This window comes from Eurytemora carolleeae, unplaced genomic scaffold, assembly GCF_000591075.1.
Source record: "Eurytemora carolleeae unplaced genomic scaffold, Eaff_2.0 scaffold474, whole genome shotgun sequence".
In the NCBI taxonomy this organism is placed as follows: domain Eukaryota; kingdom Metazoa; phylum Arthropoda; class Copepoda; order Calanoida; family Temoridae; genus Eurytemora; species Eurytemora carolleeae.
In genome coordinates, this window is record NW_019396421.1 from 259,531 (window position 1) to 285,920 (window position 26,390).

At 32.7% G+C, this 26,390-nt stretch overlaps 1 protein-coding gene and 1 long non-coding RNA gene across 2 annotated transcripts; both read right to left on the reverse strand.

Moving 5' to 3' along the window:
• Positions 1-6,674: 6,674 nt before the first annotated feature.
• On the reverse strand, positions 6,675-7,045 carry LOC111702981 (uncharacterized). Its single transcript, XR_002765537.1, has 2 exons — positions 6,930-7,045; positions 6,675-6,714 (listed from the first exon to the last, which is right to left on the reverse strand). It is a non-coding gene; the product is annotated as an uncharacterized LOC111702981 (long non-coding RNA).
• Positions 7,046-14,775: 7,730 nt separating this feature from the next.
• LOC111702980 (very low-density lipoprotein receptor) lies at positions 14,776-24,332 on the reverse strand. The gene is made up of 18 exons (XM_023474809.1): positions 24,166-24,332; positions 23,471-23,586; positions 21,739-21,886; positions 21,304-21,477; positions 20,961-21,054; positions 19,879-19,987; positions 19,675-19,743; positions 19,332-19,447; positions 17,616-19,279; positions 17,488-17,555; positions 17,368-17,424; positions 17,117-17,214; positions 16,792-16,870; positions 16,277-16,416; positions 15,834-16,085; positions 15,563-15,610; positions 15,351-15,434; positions 14,776-14,912 (listed from the first exon to the last, which is right to left on the reverse strand). The coding sequence occupies exons 1-18, from the start codon at positions 24,222-24,224 to the stop codon at positions 14,856-14,858; spliced, it is 3,432 nt and encodes a 1,143-aa protein (XP_023330577.1). The 5' UTR covers positions 24,225-24,332; the 3' UTR covers positions 14,776-14,855.
• Between the last annotated feature and the right edge of the window lie 2,058 nt (positions 24,333-26,390).

Consider the following 26,390-nt stretch of genomic DNA (forward strand, 5'->3'; position numbering starts at 1 on the left):
AAATTCTTGAACTTTGTCCTATTTTTTTTATCAAACTGAATCTTAAACTAAATAATGAATTCAGGGTATAAATAAACTTAATCCTTACGCATTTCTTACATCAACAAATGTGTTTATATGAATACGCAAACGCTGTATCATTATGCAGAGAATCATGATTAATTGATAGAAAATGATGAAAAGGTTTTCCTTGGGTAAAACATTAACTTATCGATTGTGGTGAGTTAAATAGCTTAAAGTTGATGTTTTCTTTAAGTCACGAGCGCCATTTAAGTTGAAACTTATATTATTTAAGATGTGACTATTTGCTCTTTAGTTTGAGACTTTGAAAGTCAAAAAAGGATTGCTATTTGATACCCAATAAAACGTTCTTCTGAAAAGCAAATTAAAAGCATAGAAATGTTTCAAATAAACTTGATGTTATATCTATTTATTACAAATTTTTATTTAGACTTACTTTGGTAAGGTCTTCAACATCTGTGCAGTCAATGTTTGTAAGATGAACTAGATTCAAGTTTGTAGCTTCCCCAGCCTTGGTAAGGGCTGACCATGAACCTCCAAGGTTCTGAGTATTTGATGGAATAACCCCTTGCTCTCTTGCTTTCTCAAACTCAAGATCTAGGTATGGACTTCTCAGATGATCTTCCTTGCCAGATGTTTCCTGATCCCAAGTTCTCGACCAATCCTTATATGTTGCTGGATTTGCCTCGGTATATTCAATAAACTTATCTTTCTTTACACCCGAGCAGTTCAAAACTGTAGTCACTCCCATCATCTCTTCTTTTTTTGTCTTCCTGTACTCTGCACCAGCAAAATTAGCAATGTCTGCATCTCCTGTGCAATCAATAACTCTATCAGCAAGTATGGCTCTTCTTCCAGATTTGCTTTCCATAATGATTCCCTTGATGGTGTCCCCTTCCATAATTGCATCAACTGCATAGCTGTGCAGTAATGGTCTAAAGAAACAAATATTATTTTTTTCCGAAAGAGTAAGTATAAAATTGTCTACCTTATTCCAGCATTTGTGACTAAGTGATCTGCAACAACCTTAAAGAAGTCAGCATCCAGGCATTCACTATCATTATACGGCCATTTTACAGTTCCTCCCATACTTGCTGCAAGACGCTCCATCTCAATCCCAACACCTTCAGTGTCTATGCAACCCTCATATCTATACCATGCTAGTGTTTCCATACCAACTGTTGTTATAACTCCACCAAAACAACCAAACTTCTCCATCAGGATTACATCTGCCCCAGCTCTTTTTGCACCTAGAGCAGCAGACAGTCCTGAGGGACCTCCTCCAACCACCAAAACTTCACATCTAAGTTAGAAAAATTTGTATTAAAATTTTATTTGTAATTATTTCCCAAAGTATACAAAAGAAGACTAGAGATGAAATATAATATGGGCTGCTTAGAGAAAGGAAACCCTCCCAAAGGATTAATAAGATTTCCACTGGGGAATGGAATCATCTGAGTTCCTCTGATCTCATTTTACTGCAGTTTCGATTAAATCTGCATTTCTGTATCTTTTCAGTGCAAGAGACCCACTAGGGTACACTAGACGGGCCGGTATGGTAAAGACTAGACTGACAACCTTGTACTGGTTCAGATCATGCAACTTTAAACTTATGTAACACAAAGCTAATATAAGTTACCTACCTGGCATGAACAGGGATAGATTTGCCAGGTTCCATGTACAGATCTCCATCAAGGTTTAGCTGGTTATTAATGTTTAGATCTCTGTTGTGAATCTCCTCATTGGGATTTATTCTTTTCCTAGTTGGACCCTGCACTCCAGCCCATCTAAAATTATTTAGGAACTGTTTACTCGTCACAAGTTCTTCTTTTTTAATCCCAATGTTGGTGTAAACCTTTGTCATGTTAAAGTTTGACTATTTTAGCCAACAGAATTCATAGTTTGAAATATTAATCTGCAAAGATATAGTGATAAGAAATTTCGACTTTGTGGTGAGAAATATTTTTTTTAACTTGAGTCAAAAATATTTCAGATTGATTGGGTTTCAAGTCGAGACAGTTGCCGTCTTTGGTTCGTTTTTAACCCTTCATGGAGTTTTTACTTCTCTGAGATGGTCTAGCTAATCACATTTCAAAATTGTAATCTCCGCAAGTTTACTTTTTACATTGTGCACAATTTCTAATTTGACTTCAGATTAAAAAGGGATGCCCTTGTGAGTTGTCCATGCTCCATTTTAAATGGTATGTCACTTGAAATTATGCAAACAGTCCCTTTAAATCATTAAGATATAAATATCATTTTTGATAAAGTAATGTGGAAAAATGGCCGGCAATCTCTCACCTTCCAATCATTCTTTCGGTTTTCCTTGCATACTTCTCCATAGTTTCAGGATCCAGTTCTACATCAGCTCCGGAGATCTCATCAAGAGTCTTAGTTTCATCTATTTTCTTTTCTTCCTGGTTCATAGTTTCTAGAGACGGTATTTTACAAACATACGACTAGAAACTTTTTAAATATTACGATCCTAAGGATTATCTAATTCTTCTCTATTGAATATAGTCTTTTATTGGCTTATTCAATGATTTAGCAAAGAAATAAGCAAATTAACAGTTGCAGGGGAACGTGAATATAAGGAAACAGAAAATATGAATTTTGTACAGTCGTCTCTTAGGTCTCATTCTTTGTGGGTAACCCTGTAGGATGTTTAATTCCCTTAGAGTTGAAACAGGAAAGTGTAGCAAAAAATTTGTATTTAATTTGGAAAATTCAAGAAGTTTTATCATTCTAGTGCATATATAGCCCTGGCCATTTTTTCTCAACCCTGATAGGATAGTTGGTTTTTTTTTGCATTGTCGCTTTCTTCTATTAATTTTAATGATTATTGTATTAAAATCAAAACAAGTTTTTTTTAAAAACGTTTTTAACGGATTTCGAAAAATATGAGTGGTGCGCGGCATTCTTAGATAGTTGCGCAAGCGACAAGAGAAATAATCAAATTCAAAACAAATTAGTTAAAAAATATTATAAAATATAAACTATATATAAATGTGGCGAAAGATAATCGACGACTATAGGTTGTAATATCTGAATGATTTGTTTGAAATTAAATTAATTTTGGTTTTAGAAAATCTGAGTTTGTGACAAAATATGTTCTCAATTAATTCTTTTCGTTTATGATCCTTTTTCATTAGCATTTAATACCAGATAATATGTTTTTAATTAATTGATTTATTTTAACTATGAGCACTTGCTCTAGGTACATATTAAAGGTTTACGAGTACATGAGATTTTAAACATAACAATTATATTCATCTTGTTCATGAATATTGTACATACATTTCTTTAACAAATATAGATATTTGAATTGCTTTAAACTTTAAATGCCCTTGAAATGTATTCAAAATCTTAAAAAATGTAAAATTGTAAAAAAATGAGTTTAAGGCTTACTATAAACTTTTCTTGGTGTTTTTAAATTGAAGAAGATCCTTGAAAATGGGCAAATTGACATTGTTCACAAGAAAATAACTTCAGGTAGACAGGTTGAAGATTTACACCTCTTGGATATCTCCGAAATCTATGTTAGGAACCTCAGTTAGAACTTCTTCAATCTCTAGACCTGCTTCAACTATAGTTACAGTCAGATTAATTTTTACATACCGATAAGTTAAAGTAAAATATGATTTTTATTAAAATTTTGCCGCTGTTGTATGTAGCCAGTCTGAAACGCGCTGGGTAAACTACGGTTACATTAAATAAGAAAATACGAGTAATTATGTGTATGCAGTACGATTAGACTAGACATATAAATCCTTGCACTGGTTCAGATCATCCAAGGGTTGGACCCCCCCCCCTTGTGAATGATCGAGTTCCTTCCTACCAAAAAAACCGCAATTTTCCCAGAAACCATGGTTTTCTGCAAACTTCTAAAATTCATCAACAGTTTACCATTTATCTTTTCAAAAATATTGAATTAAAATCAAAAAATTTAATCGTAAGAAAAACTATTTTATTAAAGAACAAAAAGCAATTTTAACGTTTATGTAGTAAGATGGCTGTACAAAGTCTATTCGCTGTTTTTGACCAAATTTAACCTTCACATCCCATTTAAAGCGATTCAGGTCATTGATGAAGTTCCCTTTTTTGAGAGCAATCAAACCACGCCACCTCAAGTCCGATCAGAGCTAATTTTTTTTTCAAATTTTAATTTTTATCTGACTATTCCTATATTTCCAGCTCCAGAGCCCTCAACAGCCTCAATAATTTCCTCAACAGCTTCCAATACTTCCTCCTCGGCCTTCACCTCTTTAGCCTCAGCCTCCAGTGCAATTATATTCATTGAGAGGTCAGGGACAAGTTCATTCTCTCCATCGGCATTCAACTCTACAGATATAATTGTTATTATTATCATTATCATTATTATCATAACTATTATTATTATTATTATCATCATTATCTTCATTTTAATTATGATAATCACAATTAGTGTTGCCAGTATTATCATCATTTTTATTATTATTATCATTATTAAGCTTATTAAGAAAGTACCCAAAGCATCTAAATCTCTTATCTCTGCTGCTCCAGTTGTGACTTCAGCTGCTTCTGAGCTCTCTGTGGCAGCTTCTGTTACGTCAGCAGCATCAGTTGTAGAATAATCCTGAGTAACCTCTTCGATCACCAGAACTTCTAGATCTTGAAAAACAACATTTGATTCAATATTTGAAGAAAAAAGTATTCCACAAGTTTTGAAATCTCAAAGATTCAAACAAAAACGTTTCTAAGTTGAACTGCAAATTGTTTAAGGTTTGGCGAGGTTTAAAATTCAAAGTTGCATCAATGACGTGCACAAATACGTTTTTTCTAGGACATCAAATACCCTTTTCAAAAATCATTTTGAAACTGTTTTGAAATCTCAAAGATTCAAACAAAAACGTTTTTAAGTTGAACTGCAAATTGTTTAAGGTTTGGCGAGGTTTAAAATTCAAAGTTGCATCAATGACGTGCACAAATACGTTTTTTCTAGGACATCAAATGCCCTTTTCAAAAATCATTTTGAAACTGTTTTGAAATCTCAAAGATTCAAACAAAAACGTTTTTAAGTTGAACTGCAAATTGTTTAAGGTTTGGCGAGGTTTAAAATTCAAAGTTGCATCAATGACGTGCACAAATACGTTTTTTCTAGGACATCAAATGCCCTTTTCAAAAATCATTTTGAAACTGTTTTGAAATCTCAAAGATTCAAACAAAAACGTTTCTAAGTTGAACTGCAAATTGTTTAAGGTTTGGCGAGGTTTAAAATTCAAAGTTGCATCAATGACGTGCACAAATACGTTTTTTCTAGGACATCAAATACCCTTTTCAAAAATCATTTTGAAACTGTTTTGAAATCTCAAAGATTCAAACAAAAACGTTTTTAAGTTGAACTGCAAATTGTTTAAGGTTTGGCGAGGTTTAAAATTCAAAGTTGCATCAATGACGTGCACAAATACGTTTTTTCTAGGACATCAAATGCCCTTTTCAAAAATCATTTTGAAACTGTTTTGAAATCTCAAAGATTCAAACAAAAACGTTTTTAAGTTGAACTGCAAATTGTTTAAGGTTTGGCGAGGTTTAAAATTCAAAGTTGCATCAATGACGTGCACAAATACGTTTTTTCTAGGACATCAAATGCCCTTTTCAAAAATCATTTTGAAACTGTTTTTNTTATTATCTATATTCAAACCACTTATATTGAACGCCAAATACAGGGAGTACCAAAAAATATAAGAATTTTGGTGACTAGTATTAGTTGTCGTATTTTCTACATAAAGTTAATTCATTATTATTCATTATATGATGAAACAAAAAAAATATATTTCTCAATAATGATATTTTTCAGTTTTAAATCATATAACATGACAACAAGAAAAGTGTATGCCGGTTTGATTTAAAGATATTTCATTAAACTTTTTGAGAATTCTTAAATAGAAATAGAAAAAAAATCTGCAAAAGTAAATGAGTGTTTGCCACAAACTCTAATGGTTTAATTCCTTTATCTTTGCAACCCGGTTTCGGGGACCTTTGTTATTTCAAACATGCATTCTGTTAGATCAAACTTAGTCTAAGTTTGAAACATCAAAGGTTTGCAGCATCAGGTTGCAAATATATAGGGATTAGCAAATTTGAGTTGTTGTCAAAAACTCAGTTCTTTTTGTATAGTAGTTTTAACCTTTACAAAAATGATTGAAGAGAAATAATTGATTATGAAACAGCTAGAAAGAGGAGGCACCGAGCGCCATTGAAAACTAGTTTTTTAATATTCAAGGAAGGAAAAATATATTTTCAGTTGAGAAAACAATGCAAGATATAAGACAACTGCATCAATAATATAAACTTTAAATGTCACGACATTCACACAAGCTATAAAAAAATTGTAAAAACCCAATATGGAAACTCCAAACATGTTAAAAAATTCTTTAAAGTGGTTTTGCAATTTAATTGATTTAAACAAAACTTGTTAGATTTAATAATCTCCTGTGTTTACTGACATACCAATAATTCCGCGAGTTATCAGTTTTTCGTCAGCACGTCGATAGTTCAGCAGATAATCTGCTATTCAATGACATGTCGAAACTTCAGCGTGTATTTATCAATACAGATACATGTCGCTAGTTGACCAACCTGACGATAGTTTGAGATCATGACGACATTTTTTTCCTCCTCCGGTCCTTCTAAGCTTCTCCCACGTGATCGAAACTAAATAATTCAAGTACATTCTCGAGCAAATCTAATTCTCTTGAAAAAAAATCAACATTCTATAAGAATTTTTTTTTCAAAGATTAGCCCTTCAATACTTTCTTTTACATTTTAATAAAGTTTTGACTTCCATAAAAAGAAATATTTTATGAAAAAAAAAAAATTTTTGGAAGAAAGTTAAAAATATTGTTTTTTAAATATGTTATGTTTTTAACCTCCTGTTCGGTGAGTTGGGGGGTTGGTAAACAAAATACAACATCAACAACAACAACAGAAAGTACAACAACAAGGGAGGAAGAAAACATTTTAAACCTGAAAAAAAGGAAAATTAGAGAAATGGCAAAATCTAACTCCAAAACAGTATTTGAAAACCATTTTATTACAGTCTGAGATACAATTTAAATCCTGCAGTGCGCTTTAAATAATGTTGAAGACAGTGTGGTTTTCTGGCTGTGATTCTAATAATTTATCCATTATTTCTGCAATTCTGCACTTCTGCAGAAGAATCACGAACGAAAATAAACAGCTTTCAAAAATAAAGACGAAGCCTGTAAGGTTAAGATTGTGAATCAGATATATACCACTCTATCAATGGGCACTCAAACCATTTTCTCTTGTTAATTAGTTGGCTGTAAAGTATTTCTAATGAAATATAAGCATGTGTATTCTCTGTATAGACCACTGCCACTGTAAAGTCAAGGTCCATATCTTAATTTTATATATATGTGAGGCTAATATACTACTTCCTCATTCCACACCTTCACCGGTCATATAGATAGATAGATAAACAGATAAGTAGATAGATAGATAATTATTTTAACAGTTACATATATATCAGATTAATAAATTCATTTTAATGATATAAGGTATACTTGTCCTCAGTGGCGTACATAGGGGGGGGGGCAGTAGTCCTCTTGCCCCCCCCTGGAAGGTTCCAGGGGGGGCCCTGCCCCCCCCTGGAAAATACAAAATTAAAATGAAACAAATTTAAAAAGTAACAGCTGACAATGACAAAGACTAAGGATTTGTCTAAATTCACTGTTAACACAAAATTTTAAGATACTTTAAACTAAAACTAAAATTCTAAAAATAATATTCTTAAAAAAATATTTTGTATACAGTAAAAATAATATTTTTAAATTAAAATCAGAAACGAACTATTATATAAATTGATCTAGTTAATTAAATGATTCAAATATGTTCATAAATTAATCATAATTAATATATAAATACAAGAACACAAAATCAACTGGAGAGATTAATTGAGATTACTTCAAGAAATGATAAATTGATTTTGGACGGATTGATTTGCTTGATTGAGTGATGATATTGTGAACAAGAATGAAGGTTATGAATTGTGAAATATTAAATATACAAAACATATATTCAGGGTTTCCTGGTTTCATGTTTATACACAGATATGTTTAATTTTGCCAAATATTACTATTTTACAATAAAAATATCTCGAAATAAGGTTATTTTTTACAGTAATTTTGTAAAAGTTTTTTATTCTTTTGAGCCCTTATACTTTTTAAGTTAATTTTTGTATCTACACAAGAAGAACTATAATGGAATATAAAGACTCTGAGTAAAGCGCCAGAGAACATGTAATTATTCTAATATCTAAGGTTTTAGAAAATAAAATCTCTAAATGTCCAAGATTCTTCTCTAATTTTCTATCAGGTGCATTCATCCAATCCCCCCTCCCTTTGCGTCTCCCTTGCGATGTTCAGATCTATTACTTTTACCGTCCGAACCATTCGTGCATATTTTCTTTATTAAGATAAAATCTGTCATGAATTTATAAAGAAAAAAATTGCAAGCAAATTATTTCTTTGCACTAGTCGTCTTATTTCAAGCCTCTTCTTCAATTCTAACATACCTCCTCTTTTTCCCTCCTCCGCACTGCTCTCAACTCCTGCCCCTCCCAATTGTAAGAACATCATGAAGATAGTTATGTCCGCCCTATGAAAGCCCCGCCCACCACCTTCCATATCTTGTCCAGTTCAAACCTTGGAGTTAACCTTGAAACCATACATTGGCAAGCAGAAGCAATATTTTAAAATCCTGCACTATAATGGTGAAATATTCGGGGATTCTTACAGGGGTGTGCACAGAGCGGAGGTTGTATACAAGGGTATAATCAGGGGCGAATAAAGGGATATAGATAATAGGGGGAGCATGCCTTATACCAACTGTAACATCAAATCAAATCAAAGCAGACTGTGAGGGACGTCCTACTTTTACAATATAAATTTGAAGTGAGTGTACTAAATCTTAATTGATTGAGGCTTTACGATTTAGCTTCAGAATTAGCTTTACAGTTCTACATTCAAAAACAAAAGTTTTTCACTTAAAATTCTCTTGAATTACAGGATTACGTTTTTCCAAGGTTCCAAAAACTTCTATAGTTGGAAATCCCTCCTTGTATTCTCTTATACCTCCTTGTATAACCAAATTCCTCCTTGTATTCCCTAGTCCATCCTTGTATTCCCTAGTCCCTTCTTGTATTCCATAATACCTTCTCGTATTCCCTAATCTCTCCTTGTTTTTCCTAATCCCTCCTTGTATTCCCTTTTCTCATCCTGTATTCTCTAATCCCATCTTACATTCCCTAAATTTTCCATGTATTCCCTAATCCCTCCTTGAATTCCATGCTCCCTTCTTGTATTCCCTAAGTCGCCCTTGCATTTACTAATCCCTTCTTAAATTCCCTAATAAATCCATGTATTCACTAATCCCTCCTTCTACTCTCTAATCCCTCCTTGTACTCTCTAATCCCTCCTTGTATTCCCTAATCCATCCTTGTATTTACTAATCCCTTCTTGTATTCTCTAATCCCTTCTTTAATTCCCTAATACTTCCATGTATTCCCTAATCCCTCCTTATATTTCCTGATCCCTCCTTGTATTTACTTATCCCACCTTGTATTCCATAATCCCTTCTTGTATTCCCTAATCCCTTCTTGTATTCACCAATCCCTCCTTGTATTCCCTAATTCCTTCTTGCATTTATTAATCCCTCCTTGTTTTTCCTAATTCCTTATTATATTCTCCAATTCTCCTTGTATTTCCTGATACTTCCATGCATTCTCTAATCCCTCCTTGTATTCCCTAATCCCTTCTTGTATTCCCTAATACTTCCATGTATTCCCTAATCCCACCTTGTATTTACTTAACCCTCCTTGTATTCCCTAATCCCTCCTTGTATTCCCAAATCCTTTCTTGTATTCCCTATAATCCATCCTTGTATTTTCTATTCTCCTTTTGCATTCCCTAATCCCATAATTTTTCTCCAGGGGGATTAAGCACCCGTTTTGTCCTGAAAACTCTATGAAACTGTTAACCCCNCAAAGAAATAAGATTGTGGACGTTGTGAAGCAAGATTTAAAAATGAAGCTAATATAAAACTGTCTGACAAAAAAAACTTTTTTAACCCTAGCTAATATTATTTAAAAAAATGTCACTGATAATTGATCGATCCTGTGTAAAAGATCTAACGCGCAATGAAAGCAAGAAGAGTCCAGCGCGCACGGAACTAAAACTTGTACTGAGCGCCTTTCAGACTGAATGCGCGATATAGTATTCCTATTTGAGTGTAGTTTGCTTGAGTTGAGGGTATGTTTGTTTCGCTAAATTGTTTCAATTATGCGTACTTTTACCAAAAAGGATTTTTTTCATTGGACTCTGTTATGGTTATTTTTACCGTTATTATGATTATTTTCAATATCATTATAATTATTGTCATTAGTAAGAAGTTGTTTGATTGTTATGTTTAGTTTAGAATTTCGACCGAAACCCCGCTATTTCATTGAGCACCTTCCTAGCTGACTAGTTTGAACTACTGCCGTTTGAACTATTGACTTTTTGAACTATTGGTCGTTTAAACTATTGCACGTGGTAAAAAAAAGTTCGAAAGAGTCAAAAAATAGTTCAAATAAGTAAAAAAAATAGTTCAAATAAGTAAAAAATAGTTCTAATAAGCAAAAATTAGTTCAAATAAGCAAAAGAAATAGTTCAAATGAGAAAAAAATAGTTGAAATGAGCCAAAAATATTTAAAATGAGCCCATGAATAGTTCAAATGAGCAAAAAATTGTTATAATGAACAAAAAAAATCGATAAAATAAGCCAAAAATAGTTCCAATGAGCCAAATAATAGCTCAAATGAGCAAAAACATATTTCAAATGAGCAAAATATAATTCAAATGAGCAAAAAAATAGTTCAGATGAGCAAAACATAGTTCAAATGAGCCAATAAATATTTCGGTAATTTCCTATAAGTAAACGATTTTTTGAACATTTGAACCATCTTTTTGAACATTTGAACTATTTATTTGCTCATTTTAACTATTTTTTGGTTCACTTGAATTATTTATTTTCTCATTTTAACTATTTTTGCTTATTTGAAAGCTATATGCTTTGATTAAAATTTTAACTTAATTGTTTTGCTCATTTGAACTACTTTTTTTCTAATTTAACTGTTTAACCCTATCCCCGCAGGGGTACTTGAAAACCAGGATACGCTGGGGGGGGTCAATTTGACCCCCCCCCTCTAAATCCCATGTTTTATGTCCAAATATGTTTTCAACAGCCTCAGACCAATACTTTTTGAGTTATGTAAAAAAAACTACAGGGGGGGGTCAAATTGACCCCCCCCCCAGCGGGAATAGGGTTAATGCTTCATTTGAACTAATTTTTTGGTCATTTGAATTATTTTTATGTCCATATATGAAATAATGCTTTGATCATGTTATTAACTATTTTGTGATATATCTTTTCATGAAATATAAAAATTTTAAACTGCATGTTTAATAGTTCAAATGAGTAAATAATGTGTTGTTTGAAATACAGGAAATGACGTCATTTTCAGTAGTAAGAATTAACAATAGTTCAAACGATCACTAATTCAAATGATCAATAGTTCAAACGGCAGTAGTTCGGATGCAGATCCACTAAATTAAGGTTTTGGCGTGCATGCGGATGTCCTAAATCTTATCTATACGGCTGTTAGAATCTTTATATATTTAGATTATCTCGAAACCGCTGCGCTTTCAATCGTAGTTATCAAATAAAATTTACTTTTTTTTCGAAATAGCTCACTTAAACATAGACGACATCTAAATATATTGCGGGTTTACAGGATCAATTCAAGGATAAATATATGAAAGGGAGAAGTAATTAAAAATTGAAATCTCTTAATTCTCATGTTTATTGGGACACCCTGTAGATACAATTGATACAATGTGTGTAAATGAAAAGAATATCAGAATATATTCATTTTGTCAATTCTCATGAGTGGATTTTATATAATTATAATCCAGAAAAGATATCTATTATAGTAAATACAAGGATACTTATTTTTGAAGTTGATTAAAAGTGTTTAGAATATGTTGAGTATTTATTGAAAAGAACCTACTGGCCAGTTAAACACAAGGTTATAATGCAAGGAAAGTTTTTTCACAGGTGTACACATCTTTTGTACTGCAGTGTACTGTCTCTGGGCGATAACACAAGACGGATGTCCCAGCCTGACATGGGATCCATCTTTCACATAAAAAATCAATGAAATATTCCGGTCATAGGAAACTATTATGTGAATTATCAAAATTTTCAAAATTCAATGCTTTTATTCTCCTCGGATACTAAATGAACACTTATACACCTATTAATAAATACCATTCGATTCCAAATTTCATTTTTAGTAATCCCAAACCCTTTAATTATTTTGCGAACACCATTAATCTGATTAAAAATGTTGAAAATAACGTGGTTTTCCTGACCCGATTTTTTCCATTGCTTCTTTTAAACAAGAAATGCGCAAGTCACTATAATGCAGAGAACCCGCAAATGAAAAAAGTTTAAATTATGGGTTGCAATGCGCAATTGCGCAATAACAGCGCAAAACCTACTCTGTAGCTGGCTAAATTATCTATAAAAATTTTTAATTCATATTGTTGCATGCCACAACAAGAAAACGTATTGGTAGGACAAAAAATTTTCCAGCGTCTCTGTTATTATGGATATCAGAAGAATTATACACATTTTGCGCATCATTGCAATTAAACCGCATGTGTAGCCATAGCTGTACATTTTCTCAAAGGCTAAATTTTTGATAATTAGTTTTCAAATATATTTGTTATTTGTATTAAAGGGAATTTTTATCATATTTTGATTATACTTTCCTGAAATTGAAAAAAATTAAAAATAACCGTATTCATACTTGTTCAGAGCATTGTCATCTTTGCATGAAGGGTTACAAGAAATTACGTTTATATGATTTTAATTACAACCCTGTTTCTTGGTATCTAAAATCTATTTTATTTATTTTGGAAGTTTTTGTAATAATTACGCTGAAATAATTTTTTTGTCAATTTACTTTAAAATATCATGTTTTTCGTAAAGATTTACGTTTTGCGCAATATTTCCGGTGTTGTACAAATTATTGCGCAAAACAATTGTGCTTCATACGCAAAAGTTTGCAACAAACAATATTAGGCGAAAATTGCAAAAATGTTGTGCAAACTTAGTCATTTCATTGAAACCCTCGACTTGCATCATTGTCAATTAACTTTGAGAGAAATATCTAAAATTCAGAATGATTGGATAAAAAGCATTTTAAATTTAAATGAATGAACTCAAGTTTAACAACGGTAACGTTCGAAGCACGCAGTTTTATGCAATTTGTATGAACACACACGATTTGAGGACTTAAATTTAATTTTTTTTTAAATGCTAGTTTATGCAATTCAATATTACGAGGCTTTCAGGGTGCTTCGCGCTCATCTTTTTCAATTGTAAACATTTTTTCTGTGTGGGCATCTACAAGACTACAATACAATAATAAAAGGTTGCAGATTTTATAAAAAATGTTACCTGGGGCAATGTGCCTCAGGATTAGCTTTCTACAGACTACTTGATGATCCTATTAATTTCTAGAATCTAACCTATCATTAACCAATGTGGTTTGAAAACTACCTTATCGTGCCCAGCCCTATATAAAATATCTTATTGTGCCCAGCCCTATATAAAATATCTTATTGTGCCCAGCCCAATACAAAATATCTTATTGTGCCCAGCCCTGTATAAAATATCTCATTGTGCCCGGCCCTATATAAAATATCTTATTGTGCCCAGCCCTATAAAAAATATCTTATTGTGCCCAGCCCTATATAAAATATCTTATTGTGCCCAGCCCTATACAAAATATCTTATTGTGCCCAGCCCTGTATAAAATATCTCATTGTGCCCGGCCCTATATAAAATATCTTATTGTGCCCAGCCCTATAAAAAATATCTTATTGTGCCCAGCCCTATATAAAATATCTTATTGTGCCCAGCCCTATATAAAATAACAATAGTTGCGAAGTTTTAACAACTCAAAAATTTTAAACTTTAAAAAACAATAATTTTCAAAATCCTAAAAGCTTAAAATATATTGGTTGACAAGTATCTGTAATGTAAGGAGCAGTCTCCCGAAAATAATCAGCTTCGTTTGTCACAGCAATAAAATTTTCAGAATGGTCTTGCAAGAGAGAATCAGAAGAAAAGAGAGATATGAGTATTAAAAGTATATATGAAGGAGTCGAGGTTTTATAGTTTGATTTACATTCAAGATCCATAATCTTAGTTCCTTTGTCTCAAACCAAAGGGATTACAAAGTTTTTTTCGCACAACTAAAATCGTCTAACCTGGGTTATTTGATTTAACAGAATTCATAGTTTAAAATATCAAAGATCTAACACTGGGTTGCAAAGAAATAAGATTGTGGACGTTGTGAAGCAAGATTTAAAAATGAAGCTAATATAAAACTGTCTGACGAAAAAAATTGTTTAACCCTAGCTAATATTATTTAAAATTTGCAACATTTTAAACTATTTTTGGTTCTTATGCATCTTTTCCCGCCAGACATCACAGGTTAAAGATGCGTCTTTTTTAAGTGCACATTTTTTTAACCTTTCACATCAAAGTATCTGTAAAGCTAATGGCAAATGATATCTTAACTCATTTTTGAACATTAGTTAAAACGCAAGAGATAGTTAGGTAACAAAAATAAAGAGCACAGTTGATTTAGCTATTTATAAAATAAAGATATGTTTACATAAAATACATAAAATTTATTGAGACATCACAATTCGACAGCCTCAAACCACCAACACGTTTCTGTCATTAGATGAATCATCTTCATAGTCCATAGAGCCCTAAATAGAAAAAAAGTAATGATCTTGATCTCCATAAAAATTGACCCAAAATATATCTATAGAAATTAAGCAGGTTTCTATCAAACATTCTGTTTATATCAGAGTTCTAAGTGATCCAGAAAAAAATTCACAGGTTTAGATTTCTACCTTTGTCCTGGTCAGTAAATAAGCTCTTGAATTATAGATATAATTGATTGTTAAGAGAAATATCATTTTAACTCGTATCAGTCCTTTCACCTGCAAGACGTGCAATTCTTTAGAAAACCAATCAAATATTATCCATGTTAAGAGCAAAATAAAATTCAAATTGTACCTTTGTGAATCTAGCAAATCTGATTTGAAGTTTTAAGAGGTCAATTTTATTGATTGACAGGCTTTAAAGGATAATTCGGGAAAGATTAGGGACGTGAAGCCAATTTGAGCTAAATCTCTGCTTACCGATAATTCGTTGTAAGCAGAATCTTTTTCATCAATAGTTTCCATCCTTCGTAGACTAGGAGTAGAACTACCTCGGGCAGCAACCTTCATAGAAAATTGTCTAAATAAAATAAAATCCTAACCTGAAAATTCAAAAATAGTCTTTCGATTTTCTTAGCAACAAAAAAGGAGAGGCATTAATATTAATTCAAATTAGTAAATAAATATTTTACCAAAGTTTCATAGGGAACTGTGTTTTCGGACCAATCAAGGGCAACCATCTAAAAAAAAATAGATTTAAATTTGAAATATCCTAACCTAAGAATAAGAAACCTTCATTAACCTGTTAAATAAAACAACAAAGGGTCACATTCATGTGTCATGAAAAAAATGTTATCATAAATTCTGAGAGATAGTTTGTTTTTGTAAAAACAGGATTAAAATACAAATATTAAATATCCATGCCATTTTTAAAGATATATTTGTTAAAGAGTGGTAACATACCTTTGGATCTCTATAATGGCGGATAGTCCTGAAAAGAGATGGGAGCATTCCTTCCTTAGTCCTCTCTCCTTTCTCCCCTCGAGTATCCTGGGGAGCTGGGAACCTGAGTCCAGGAGTAGAACTGCTATATCTAGATGATGGATGAGAGAGAGTAGAATCAGCCTGTGAGAAACCTAGCTCAACAGAATAAAATCCTGGATTCTCAATCTCATTTCTAGCTCCACAGCTTAGAACTGCAACAGGGCTCAGTCCCTGCATCAAAATTATTACAGGTTAATGGATTTTTTTATTACCGAATATTATAAAAAATTCTTGTTGCACAAAACAAGATTGATCTACTTTGTAGCACATTAATAGGCACACAAGAGAAAAATTACTACTATCCATACCTAGCTTAACAACTTGTTCTTAAGTTCAAGAATTCCTCAAAATATTTGTATTACCTGTTCTGACTTATTAAGAGAAGGAATAAGGCCAAAAGATCTGTTGAGAAATTCTGTTGACTTCTTAAAATGTTGACGTTTAGTCACACAGCAGAAAACCACTAGGAGAATACTCAGCAGTACAATTCCAACCAGAAGTCCTGCAAAAAATGTGCAAGATTAAATCCGACTAAATGACACCTAAAATAACTAATGCAAACATTTTATAAGTACTGTGCCATCAATTTCAAAGTAAAAGTTCTATTTTAGATTTTAGCAGGCTCTTGAACACAAAAGTTTCATCATGTTAAAATTTTATAATGTAATGGTTTACTTTTTATACTATAAAAAATGTTAAGTCTGCATAAGCAATCAACCCAAATCTTATTTGAAAAGGTGCAAAGGATTTTTTATTCATAAATTTTTTTGGTATGCAAAATGACAACATTTTTTTAAATTAATTTTTTTCAGCCGAATTTTTGACATTAGTATTGGTTATTTTAAAAGCGACAATGTATAAGAGGTGCTAAGTTAACCTATCAAAAGAGCATTTTTCTCTTTGGAGTCATTTAGGTTATCAGACTCAGTCTTTTCTGAAAACTCGGCAAAATCATCCTAAAAAAAAACATTAAGTCAATCCTAGAGACACTAGATAACAAAAGAAATAGACATTGCTTACAGGAAATGAGAAAATTGACTACGCTTATATGCTAAGAAGAATAATTACAAAAAGAGTCTTTCATGGAGAAAGGGCCATTCCATTCCAAAGAGTCTATCAACTGGACTAGTTGCAAAGATCTCTTTTGTCCAAATAAATTTATTAAATAGGAATAAAACTTTAGTTAAGACTATTATACTGACCTGACATTTTGACCAAGCGCCTTCACCATCTCTAACAATTGATCTTCCATCACCACACACACATTGGGGGTTTATACGACTTGTTGCAAGGCAAATATCTAAAGAATTACAAGATTTTTCTTAAAAGTCTGAGACTGTAAAGACTACATGAAATTCAAGAATCAAGTCATTTAAAAATATATAATAAATAATAATTAACATAGATAATTCAAAATAGTTCAGATATTATATTTAATCACTTTCTGATTCACCTGAACAAGATTTAAATTCACAGATCAGATCATTCACATCCTCACTTTCCCAAGAGCCTAGACAAGAGGGTTAATAAAACACTTAAAATGGAAGTAGTTTTAATTATCTAAAGGATTTACTTAGATAGTAAGTGTGGTTCTTAAGGCTTCCAATTGTCAGCTTTGAAACCTCTCTTTTTTCCTCATGCCTGAACAAAGAAGCATCATGATAAAGGATTGAGAATAAAATTTAAATCTAAAAAGCAAACCTGTTGATGTTGATCCAACTTAGAAGATTAGATCCTTTCTCAGTCCAGTAGAGATATCCATCCTGAACCAACATGCTTGTTGGATACCCAGTACCAAGCACAACATCTTCTAGATATCCTAACTTTTCAGAATATGCATGAATACTATCAGATCCAGCAATATAGAAGGTCTCAGTCTTCTCAGAGTAAGCAAGCAACACTGAGTCATCAGGCAGTTTAGAACTGACAATCCTGGTAAGCATTCCATCAACTGAGCTCACATGCAGACTTGTTCCATCAATAAAGGCTATGAAGTTCCAGCTTTTCATGTAGATAAGCGTCTTCGGGTTTTCACAGTTGAAGATTGTGCGCATTAGTTTGGATTTTTGAGATTTAACAACTATTGATTTCTTTATCTCATCAATCCAGAAAAGATTTTGGTTGTTATCAAAGGCCATCATCTTCATGTTATTTTGTCTATAGATAGCTTGGGATGATTTTGTGTAAGAGTTGACACTAACAACATTTCCCAAGTCAGTATGTACAAACAGATGACCGTTGAAAGCATTTGTTGACATTCCATCAACTATTCCATTTTCAACAACCCCAACCAAGTCAAGGTTTATCTTTCCTAGATTTTGTGGTTTCAATGAATACAAACTCTTCCCAGAAGAAACAATAAGTCCAAAGTTTTGCCTTGAATGCACACAAGTTTCTGCATCAAAATTGAGATGCATATTTTGAGGACATCTGCAGGTGTGGCTACTTGTTGAAGGTATGCAGATATGAGAGCATTTGGCTTTTGAACAGGGGCTAGAATGTTCAATTGGATAGACATGATGATGTGAGATTCCATTTATCCTAAAGGGGACTTCCAAAAGAACTTTGATATCTTTGCCAGTGAATTTATTGCACGAGTAGAGCTTGTAATCATGCCAGTCTGACCAGTAAACAGTATCTTCAAACACAACAATTCCAAAGGGATGGTAGACATCTTTAACAACTACTCTTCTGTCAAACCCATGAATATCAACAGTTTCAATTGAATCTCTCTGTGCATCTGTCCAGTAAACACGGTTCATAGAAGCATCAACAGCCACACCGTTTGGCCAAACAATGTCAGATTTAACAAGAGTGCTTCTGTCAGAGCCATCAAGATTCATTCTTACAATTTGAGGTTTGCTTCCCCATTCAGTTACAAACAGTAATTTCTTCTCAGCATGTACTGCAATTCCACGCAATTGAAGATGCTCTTTAGATATTATGGTGCAATATTTTGTTTCTATGCTACAAGCTGCAATTTGTCCTTTCCCAGCATCTGTGAAGAAGAGTAAGCCACTAGCCGCCTCAACTGTTATGTCTTGTGGATTTTCAAGACCAGTTTCAATAAATATTTCAGCAGTTCCACTAGAATTATGCAGGAGATGTTTTTGTTCCACTACAGATCTGCCGGGTGTAGAATCAGTCCAGAAAAGTTGATTGTTTAACGGATCATATGCTACACCTACAGGTTTGGAAATTCCTGTCACCACAGGGTAGTACTCATGGGTTTGCAAATCAATGGTTCTTATCTCTCCCATAAATTCTTCTTCACTTGCTAGAAACAATTGGGACAAGCCAGAAAATATGCATTTTGTGGAGTTTTTGAGAATGTATCCTTCAGTACACCTGCATTCAAACCCACCCTGAATAGTAAGGAAGTAAGAAAATGCAACCTTTTCTAAATGTTTTAATCACCTTTGTGTTTAGACATATTTGGCTGCATGCACCATACTGCGAGCATTCATCAATATCTTCACAATTCTTATGATCAGCGCTAAGTGTAAATCCAATTTTACAGTAACATTGAGGACCTAAAATTTCGCCATGATAAACAAATTTAAAGAGATTTAATTAGACACTTTTTGGAAATTTATGAGGTTTGATGATTCCAAAACAAATCCTTTTAATCAAACAGCAAAACTGAAAAAACAGAAAAATATTTTTTGTATTTAAAGGGAGTATATATAAAAATAAGTTTATTTTTTTTATTTTCAAAAATAGGGTGTTAAACTCAAAACAGAAATTAAAGCAAAATTACCCTGTGGAGTTTCCAAGCAGCTGTGTTCACAGCCAAATGTTGAACATTTCTTTTCATCACAAATGGGTCCTAAGTTATATTTATGGGGTCTTAATTAATATTTATTATCAGTTAATTAAATTTGGCATAAATATGGAATAAAGCTTTGCTTAATTGAAAGTTCTAAATCTCAAAGCTTCAACATATATTTTGATTACTCTTCACCTTCATCTTCGCCATGGGGACACTGAGGTTTTCCATTACAAACTTGATCTGGTTGCAAACACCTGATTAGATGATCAGAAAATTCATCTTTACCACAAACAAACATTCCCTTGATTAAAGAGCAATTCATTTAAAATCTGAACTAATTTTTTAAATCTTCTGGAGAGGCATCTCAAATCTTACATTAGGGCTGGGCACATTCAGAATTATTTTAAGAGTTTTGTTAACTGCTAATTAAAACTTTTGATGTAGCCATTTGTTCTAGCTAATACTTGTCATCAGATATAAATCCACACCATATAGAGGCTGGATTATCAATCCTAAATATATTCTGCTTTCATTAGTCATTGGTTGAATCCTACGATAATCTACCCTTATTCATCCGTACTGTTTGTTGAAGCGCATGTGTATTAGTTTCCACAAATAGTTTGAAATCAAAGAAAATCTGTGTTTAGTATTATTTGCAAAACTAAAAAAATTGCTTTTTCCACAAATTTTCTAAAACACTTCTTACAAAATCAATATTTTTGGAAAAATTTTTTATTATATTTTTGAAAAGTTTTTGAAATACAATAAAAATATTTATCTTTTTCTTTTTATATATTTATTATTTAAGATCTTCTCTTTTCATTCTTCATCTTTTATCTCTTTCTTTCTATCTATATTTTTATCAGTCTATCTATCTATCTTACTTTTCTTAAAAAATCTCTCTCTCTCTCATAATCAGAGCCAACCCCAATTAAATGTATGATCTAGGGTAGATAACCTAGGGTAAATCCACTCATGCGGGTAGATAATATAGGGTAAATCCACCCATGCGGGTATGATAATCTAGCCTTAAATCCACCACCTAGCAGGATTTATTAATCTTACGAATTGGCTTTAATGAAGTGGTGGCCTATTCTCTTTAAGTTAACAAATTAGAGATCTAAATTTTATCAACAGTATTGGAAGATATTTTAATTTTTGAAACTGCCAATTGTTAATGGAAAGTTGCCCAGCCATAATTTTTTTAAATATTGAAGATAAGATAAGATAAAAAATAATAAAGATAATATTAAAGATAAGTTATCAAATTCCACCTGAGAAGCATTACAAGCATGGTGCCTGACAAGATTACCACAACCAGTCTCATCACTACCATCCTTACAGTCGGGGGACCCATCACACACGAATCTAAAATTCAGCAAGATTAGAAATAATTTGGTATTCATAAAACTGCTATTTTCGCTGGTATTCATCAAACTGCTATTTTCGCTAACTCATATTTCTTACAATTGTAATCTGTATAGCAGTATGCTTGTTCCTGCAAAGAATTTCACTATTTTTTCTCTATTCATGACAATTGCTTGCAAAAATACTCTAAATCCAAATTCTGATCCAAAAACATAGCCATGCCACAGCTCCAAGTTAGATCCCAATTACCTTTTGGGCATACAGGTGCCCTCTGAATCACTGCATCTATAATTAGGTTCAGGACAGCCATGGTCTGGTACTCCTTGTCCCAGTCCAGGACAATCCTCTTCATCCTCTTCTCGTTGACAGTCAGGTTCACCATTACATAGAAATGAATTAGGGATACAGGTTCCTTCTGCACACCTGAACAAATTTCAGGACTTAGCATGTTGAACGTCAATTTTTAACTTGGTGAGGCTAAGTGGATACTATTACTGAATAAAACATTATTTGACTCTAAATTGAAGTTTTCAAAATTAAATGTTGATGTTTTTATGCAGCTGAAATATTAAAATTATAGAAGTTTAGTTCTTTCTTGAATATTAATAAAAAGTTAAGATTAGCTATTTCTTCAAATTTACAATGCGTGAGCGTGGTACTTAAAAAGCCGAAAATATAGCATACTTAAAGTAGTTTTCAGGGCAAAGATGTTCAGTCTTGAAGCTTGGACAATGTGCTTCATCAGTCCTATCCTGACAATCATTAAATCCATCACAATAAAAAATATTGGACATGCAGAGCCCATCACAGAGAAATTCTTCTTCATTACAACCTAAACAGAGTAATGATTATGTTGTGACTTGTAGCTGGTACAAAAAGATAAAAGGTCACAGTAGAGTAATGATTTACGGTCTCAAGTCAAGAGGTTGAAGGACAAAGGTCCCAGTTCAGGAAATAAGATATTAGGTCCCAGTTAGCAAATAAGATTAAAGGTCCCAGTTAAGCAAATAAGATTCAAGGTCCCAGTTAAGCAAATAAGATTCAAGGTCCCAGTTAAGCAAATAAGATTAAAAGTCCCAGTTAAGCAAACAAGATTAAAGGTCCTGGTTAAGCAAACAAGATTAAAGGTCCCAGTTAAGCAAACAAGATTCAAGGTGCCAGTTAAGCAAACAAGATTAAAGGTCCCAGTTAAGTAAATAAGATTCAAGGTCCCAGTTAATCAAAAAAGATTCAAGGTCCCAGTTAATCAAAAAAGATTCAAGGTCCCAGTTAATCAAAAAAGATTCAAGGTCCCAGTTAATCAAAAAAGATTAAAGGTCCCAGTTAATCAAAAAAGATTAAAGGTCCCAGTTAATCAAAAAAGATTAAAGGTCCCAGTTAAGCAAACAAGATTAAAGGTCCCAGTTCAGTAAGTAAGATTCAAGGTCCCAGTTAAGCAAATAAGATTCAAGGTCCCAGTTCAGTAAGTAAGATTCAAGGTCCCAGTTAAGCAAATAGATTAAAGGTCCCAGGTAAGCCAATGAGATATCCTGGTTAAGACAATAAGACTAAAGGTCCCAGTTAAGAAAATAAGATTAAAGTCCCAGTCAAGTAAGATTAAAAGTCCCACTTCACAAAAAAGATTAAAAAAGGTCCCAATTAAGCAAACAAGATTAAAGGTCCCAGCCCAGAGCCCATTCTCTCCATAGAAAGTGGTCGTGTATTTCACGTAATTTGGGGGACGATATGTTGGCCGCTAGATGTCTCGTGCTAAATTCTTATCGATAATGATAGATATTTCTCCGTACAATTTACGACCAAAATAGGAGACGTCAAGTTGTCGACCAATGTAGTTTATGGAAGGAAAAGCCTCAGTTAAGCAAACAATATTGAAGGTCCCATTTAAGCAACCAAGATTACAGGTCCCAGTTAAGCAAACAAGATTAAAGGTTCCAGTTAAGCAAACAAGATTACAGCTCCCAGTTAAGCAAACAAGATTACAGGTCCCAGTTATGCAAACAAGATTACAGGTCCCAGATATGCAAACAAGATTAAAGGTCAAAGTTATGCAAAGATTAAAGGTCCCAGTTAAGCAAACAAGATTAAAGGTCAAAGTTATGCAAAGATTAAAGGTCAAAGTTATGCAAAGATTAAAGGTCCCAGTTAAGCAAACAAGATTAAAGGTCCCAGTTAAGCAAACAAGATTAAAGGTCCCAGTTAAGCAAACAAGATTACAGGTCCCAGTTATGCAATTAAAGGTCCCAGTTAAGCAAACAAGATTAAAGGTCAAAGTTATGCAAAGATTAAAGGTCAAAGTTATGCAAAGATTAAAGGTCAAAGTTATGCCTTCAGCCAATAAGATTTTAGGTCCTAGTTGATTAAAATCTCTCCCTCTCTACCCAAGGATAGGGTCAATTAAAACATTTTAAATCCCTACTTGAAGGACAGTTGTGTTCATCTTCAGCATGCGGGCATTGGATAACATTGTCGCACTTCTGCTCCACAGGAATACAAGCATGGGAAAATCGGCATAAAAATTCGTTCTCTTCACACCTAAAACAATAAAACTAAGTGGTACAAAAGAAAAGTTCGGTCTCTATAGAGCGTACATAATCCTAGCGTTGGCTCTAAATTACGCACAGACGACACAAAACCCCTGTAATACGACATTTTATTAACTTTGAAAGATATTGTCCTTAAAATTCTTAAAATTTCCTACATTGTTACCGAAGCAAAAGCGCGTTAGTCTAGAATATTTTACCATCGAGCGTATGCAGGAATTTATCCTCTACCTTTTTTAAACATGCCATGGGCCCACTCCAGGGGGAGCATCAGGCCCAATTTTGAGCCAATTCTGTCCCCGCCCCCCCCCCCCTCCCTGAAACTCCTGACTTTCCTTAGTTATTTAGGGGGAGGGGACTTACCCCCCAATCCTGTACACGGCTTTGATTAAGAAATAACTTTCCAAAAAGATAAAATCTCAAAATTTGTCAGCAGACAGAGGGTATCGTTGTGAATCGGATATACCATCTATAGATGTAGTCGAACATGAAACTACGTCTTCACACTCATGTATATAAAGATATAAAGATAAAGAAAAGTCAAAAATATTAAAATAAGATAAGCACTCACCCTAAACTGAGCCCTGAAAAAGAACCCAACGTGGAGAACAATACAAGAATAAAAAGCATTATGAAAAACACATAAAAATTAAACTAAAATATTTAACAGTCGGAGAACACTAGCAATCAAGACGTAACAAAAGTTTCAGTCTTGACGTACAGATTCCGTCTAACTGAGTTTGTTTACATTTTCTTATGTTTACAAACAATCTCTAACAGAAGCCATCAAAAAAATATTGAGTTTAATTTTATTTAATAGATATGGGAAGACAAATATAAATTCTTTTGTAAATTTAAAATGTTATCTCTTTCAAATTGGCCAAAATTGGATCAAATCATATATGTCATTTTTTCAGTTTTGACTCGATAAGAAAAAGGTCTAAATGGTAAGATAGTGAATTTTACTTTATCTCTTTTAATGGTTGGCAACTTTGAAATATGTCAACGCAGATCCTTTCTGTCATTTTTTTTAACAAATAAGATGGTCATGAGGGAGGGAACCCCTGGATGCCTTGAGCCTGCGCAATGCAGATACGAGCCTCCCAGATTTGCTAGTCAGACCGAGCATTGGCCATGCAGCAATTAGCATCCGCAATACATCAAAATGTGCTTGTGTAATACATGAGGTTTTTTAAAACTTGTGTTTTAGGTTTAAATAATTTTTTTTTTAAATTTCGACTTAGTTGCATGAGAGGTTTCTCAAAGATGATAAGTATTTATAAATTATCATAAATAGTGTCTAATTATGACAAATGAAGTCGTAAATAAAACTTTAAACATTTTTAAATAAAAAGTAAAATTTTTGAGAAAAAAAATTTGAATTGAATTTCATTTCATCATTTAAAATCTTTGATTTAAGCGATACTTTTTTTGGAGTTCAAATTAAATCTAGAAAAGAACCTGTAAAATCTTTCCCTGGGATGTTTAGAAAGATGAAAATTTCCCTGTATGATAATTGAAGGACTGCAGTATGGTTTTGGTAAATTATATCGGCGTACTAAGCCTAGGGGTGTCAGAAATGATATTTTTTTGCCTATTTTTAAAAAGTCTATAAAACTTTTAAAGTTTAATTTTTGATAAAACTTTTTCTAAAACTTTCTTAACCCGGCATATTTTTTCTATATTCATTTAGTTAAGAGTTTAAGTCAAAATAATTATTGATAATTATTGCTTTACATCGAGTAGATATCCTTAAACATATCGATGTGAAACCTTTCAGAAGATTCTGCAGAAAATAGTCGCCAAACCAAACAGAATTTTTATTTTGAACAAAAATATTTAGAACTTATATAGAAGCTTTTCTTGGTTGCACTTCATTCTAGTTTTGCTTTATTTTCATTTGTGTAAAACTGTAAAACAGTATAAAAGAGATTCTGTTGATATGGTTTGAAACTAAACAGCTGATGATTCATTAAAGGGAGGAATGGCAAAAACACCAATTTGTTTAAGAAAGTTTTTTATAGATATATGCAATCACCCAGAACAAAAAGTTTTATCAAACTTAAACTTTTTTAGGTTTATGGGACGTTTTCAAAAAAATGAGAAAAAAAATATTTCTGACACCCCTAGGCTTAGTACGTCAATATAATTCACCAAAACCATACTGCAGTCCTTCAATTATCATGTAGGGAAATTTTCATCTTTCTAAACATCCTAGGGAAAGATTTTACAGGTTTTTTGTATCATTTATTTAAAGCTTAACATTTTTCAAAAAAGGTATTGTTTAAATAAAAATTACAACAAAACAATTTAAGTTTAATTGAGAAATATTTCTCCAAATATCTTCCTTTCTGCGTATGAGTCCATGTATGTTTCTAATCATGACAATCAATAAATAACTCTTAAAATCTTTAGTAAAATTCTTATGCCACTTTGTCAAAAAAAAATTGTTAAAATTTGCCATTATACACATAAAAACCAAGATTTAAAAAGCTCTGCTGAATGGTAGAGGCTCGTTTACTACATAGTGGAGACACGGTCTGCATAGAGGAGGATTGGTCTGCATAGTGGAGGCTCGTGGCGTCCAGGGTTTCCCTCCCTACTTCCATACTGTAAATTCAAAAACAGTATGCAGTACACGGACGCCATTCCTTCTAATTACATTGGTCGACCATATGACATCTCTAAATTGTGGTCGTGCTGTGGTCGATTGAATTATCTATCTATCATGAGACAACTGGCGTCCAAATTATTGTCCTCCTAAGTACGACCACTGTTCATACACTTTGCTCGAGA

Coding starts and splice junctions, on each gene's coding strand:
- LOC111702980 (XM_023474809.1), bottom strand. CDS start 24,224: ATGCTTTTTATTCTTGTATTGTTCTCCACGTTGGGTTCTTTTTCAGGG. Junction 21,055..21,303: donor GGCACCTGTATGCCCAAAAG/GTAATTGGGATC, acceptor GCTGAATTTTAG/ATTCGTGTGTGATGGGTCCC. Junction 15,435..15,562: donor CAGTTCCCTATGAAACTTTG/GTAAAATATTTA, acceptor TTTTCTATGAAG/GTTGCTGCCCGAGGTAGTTC.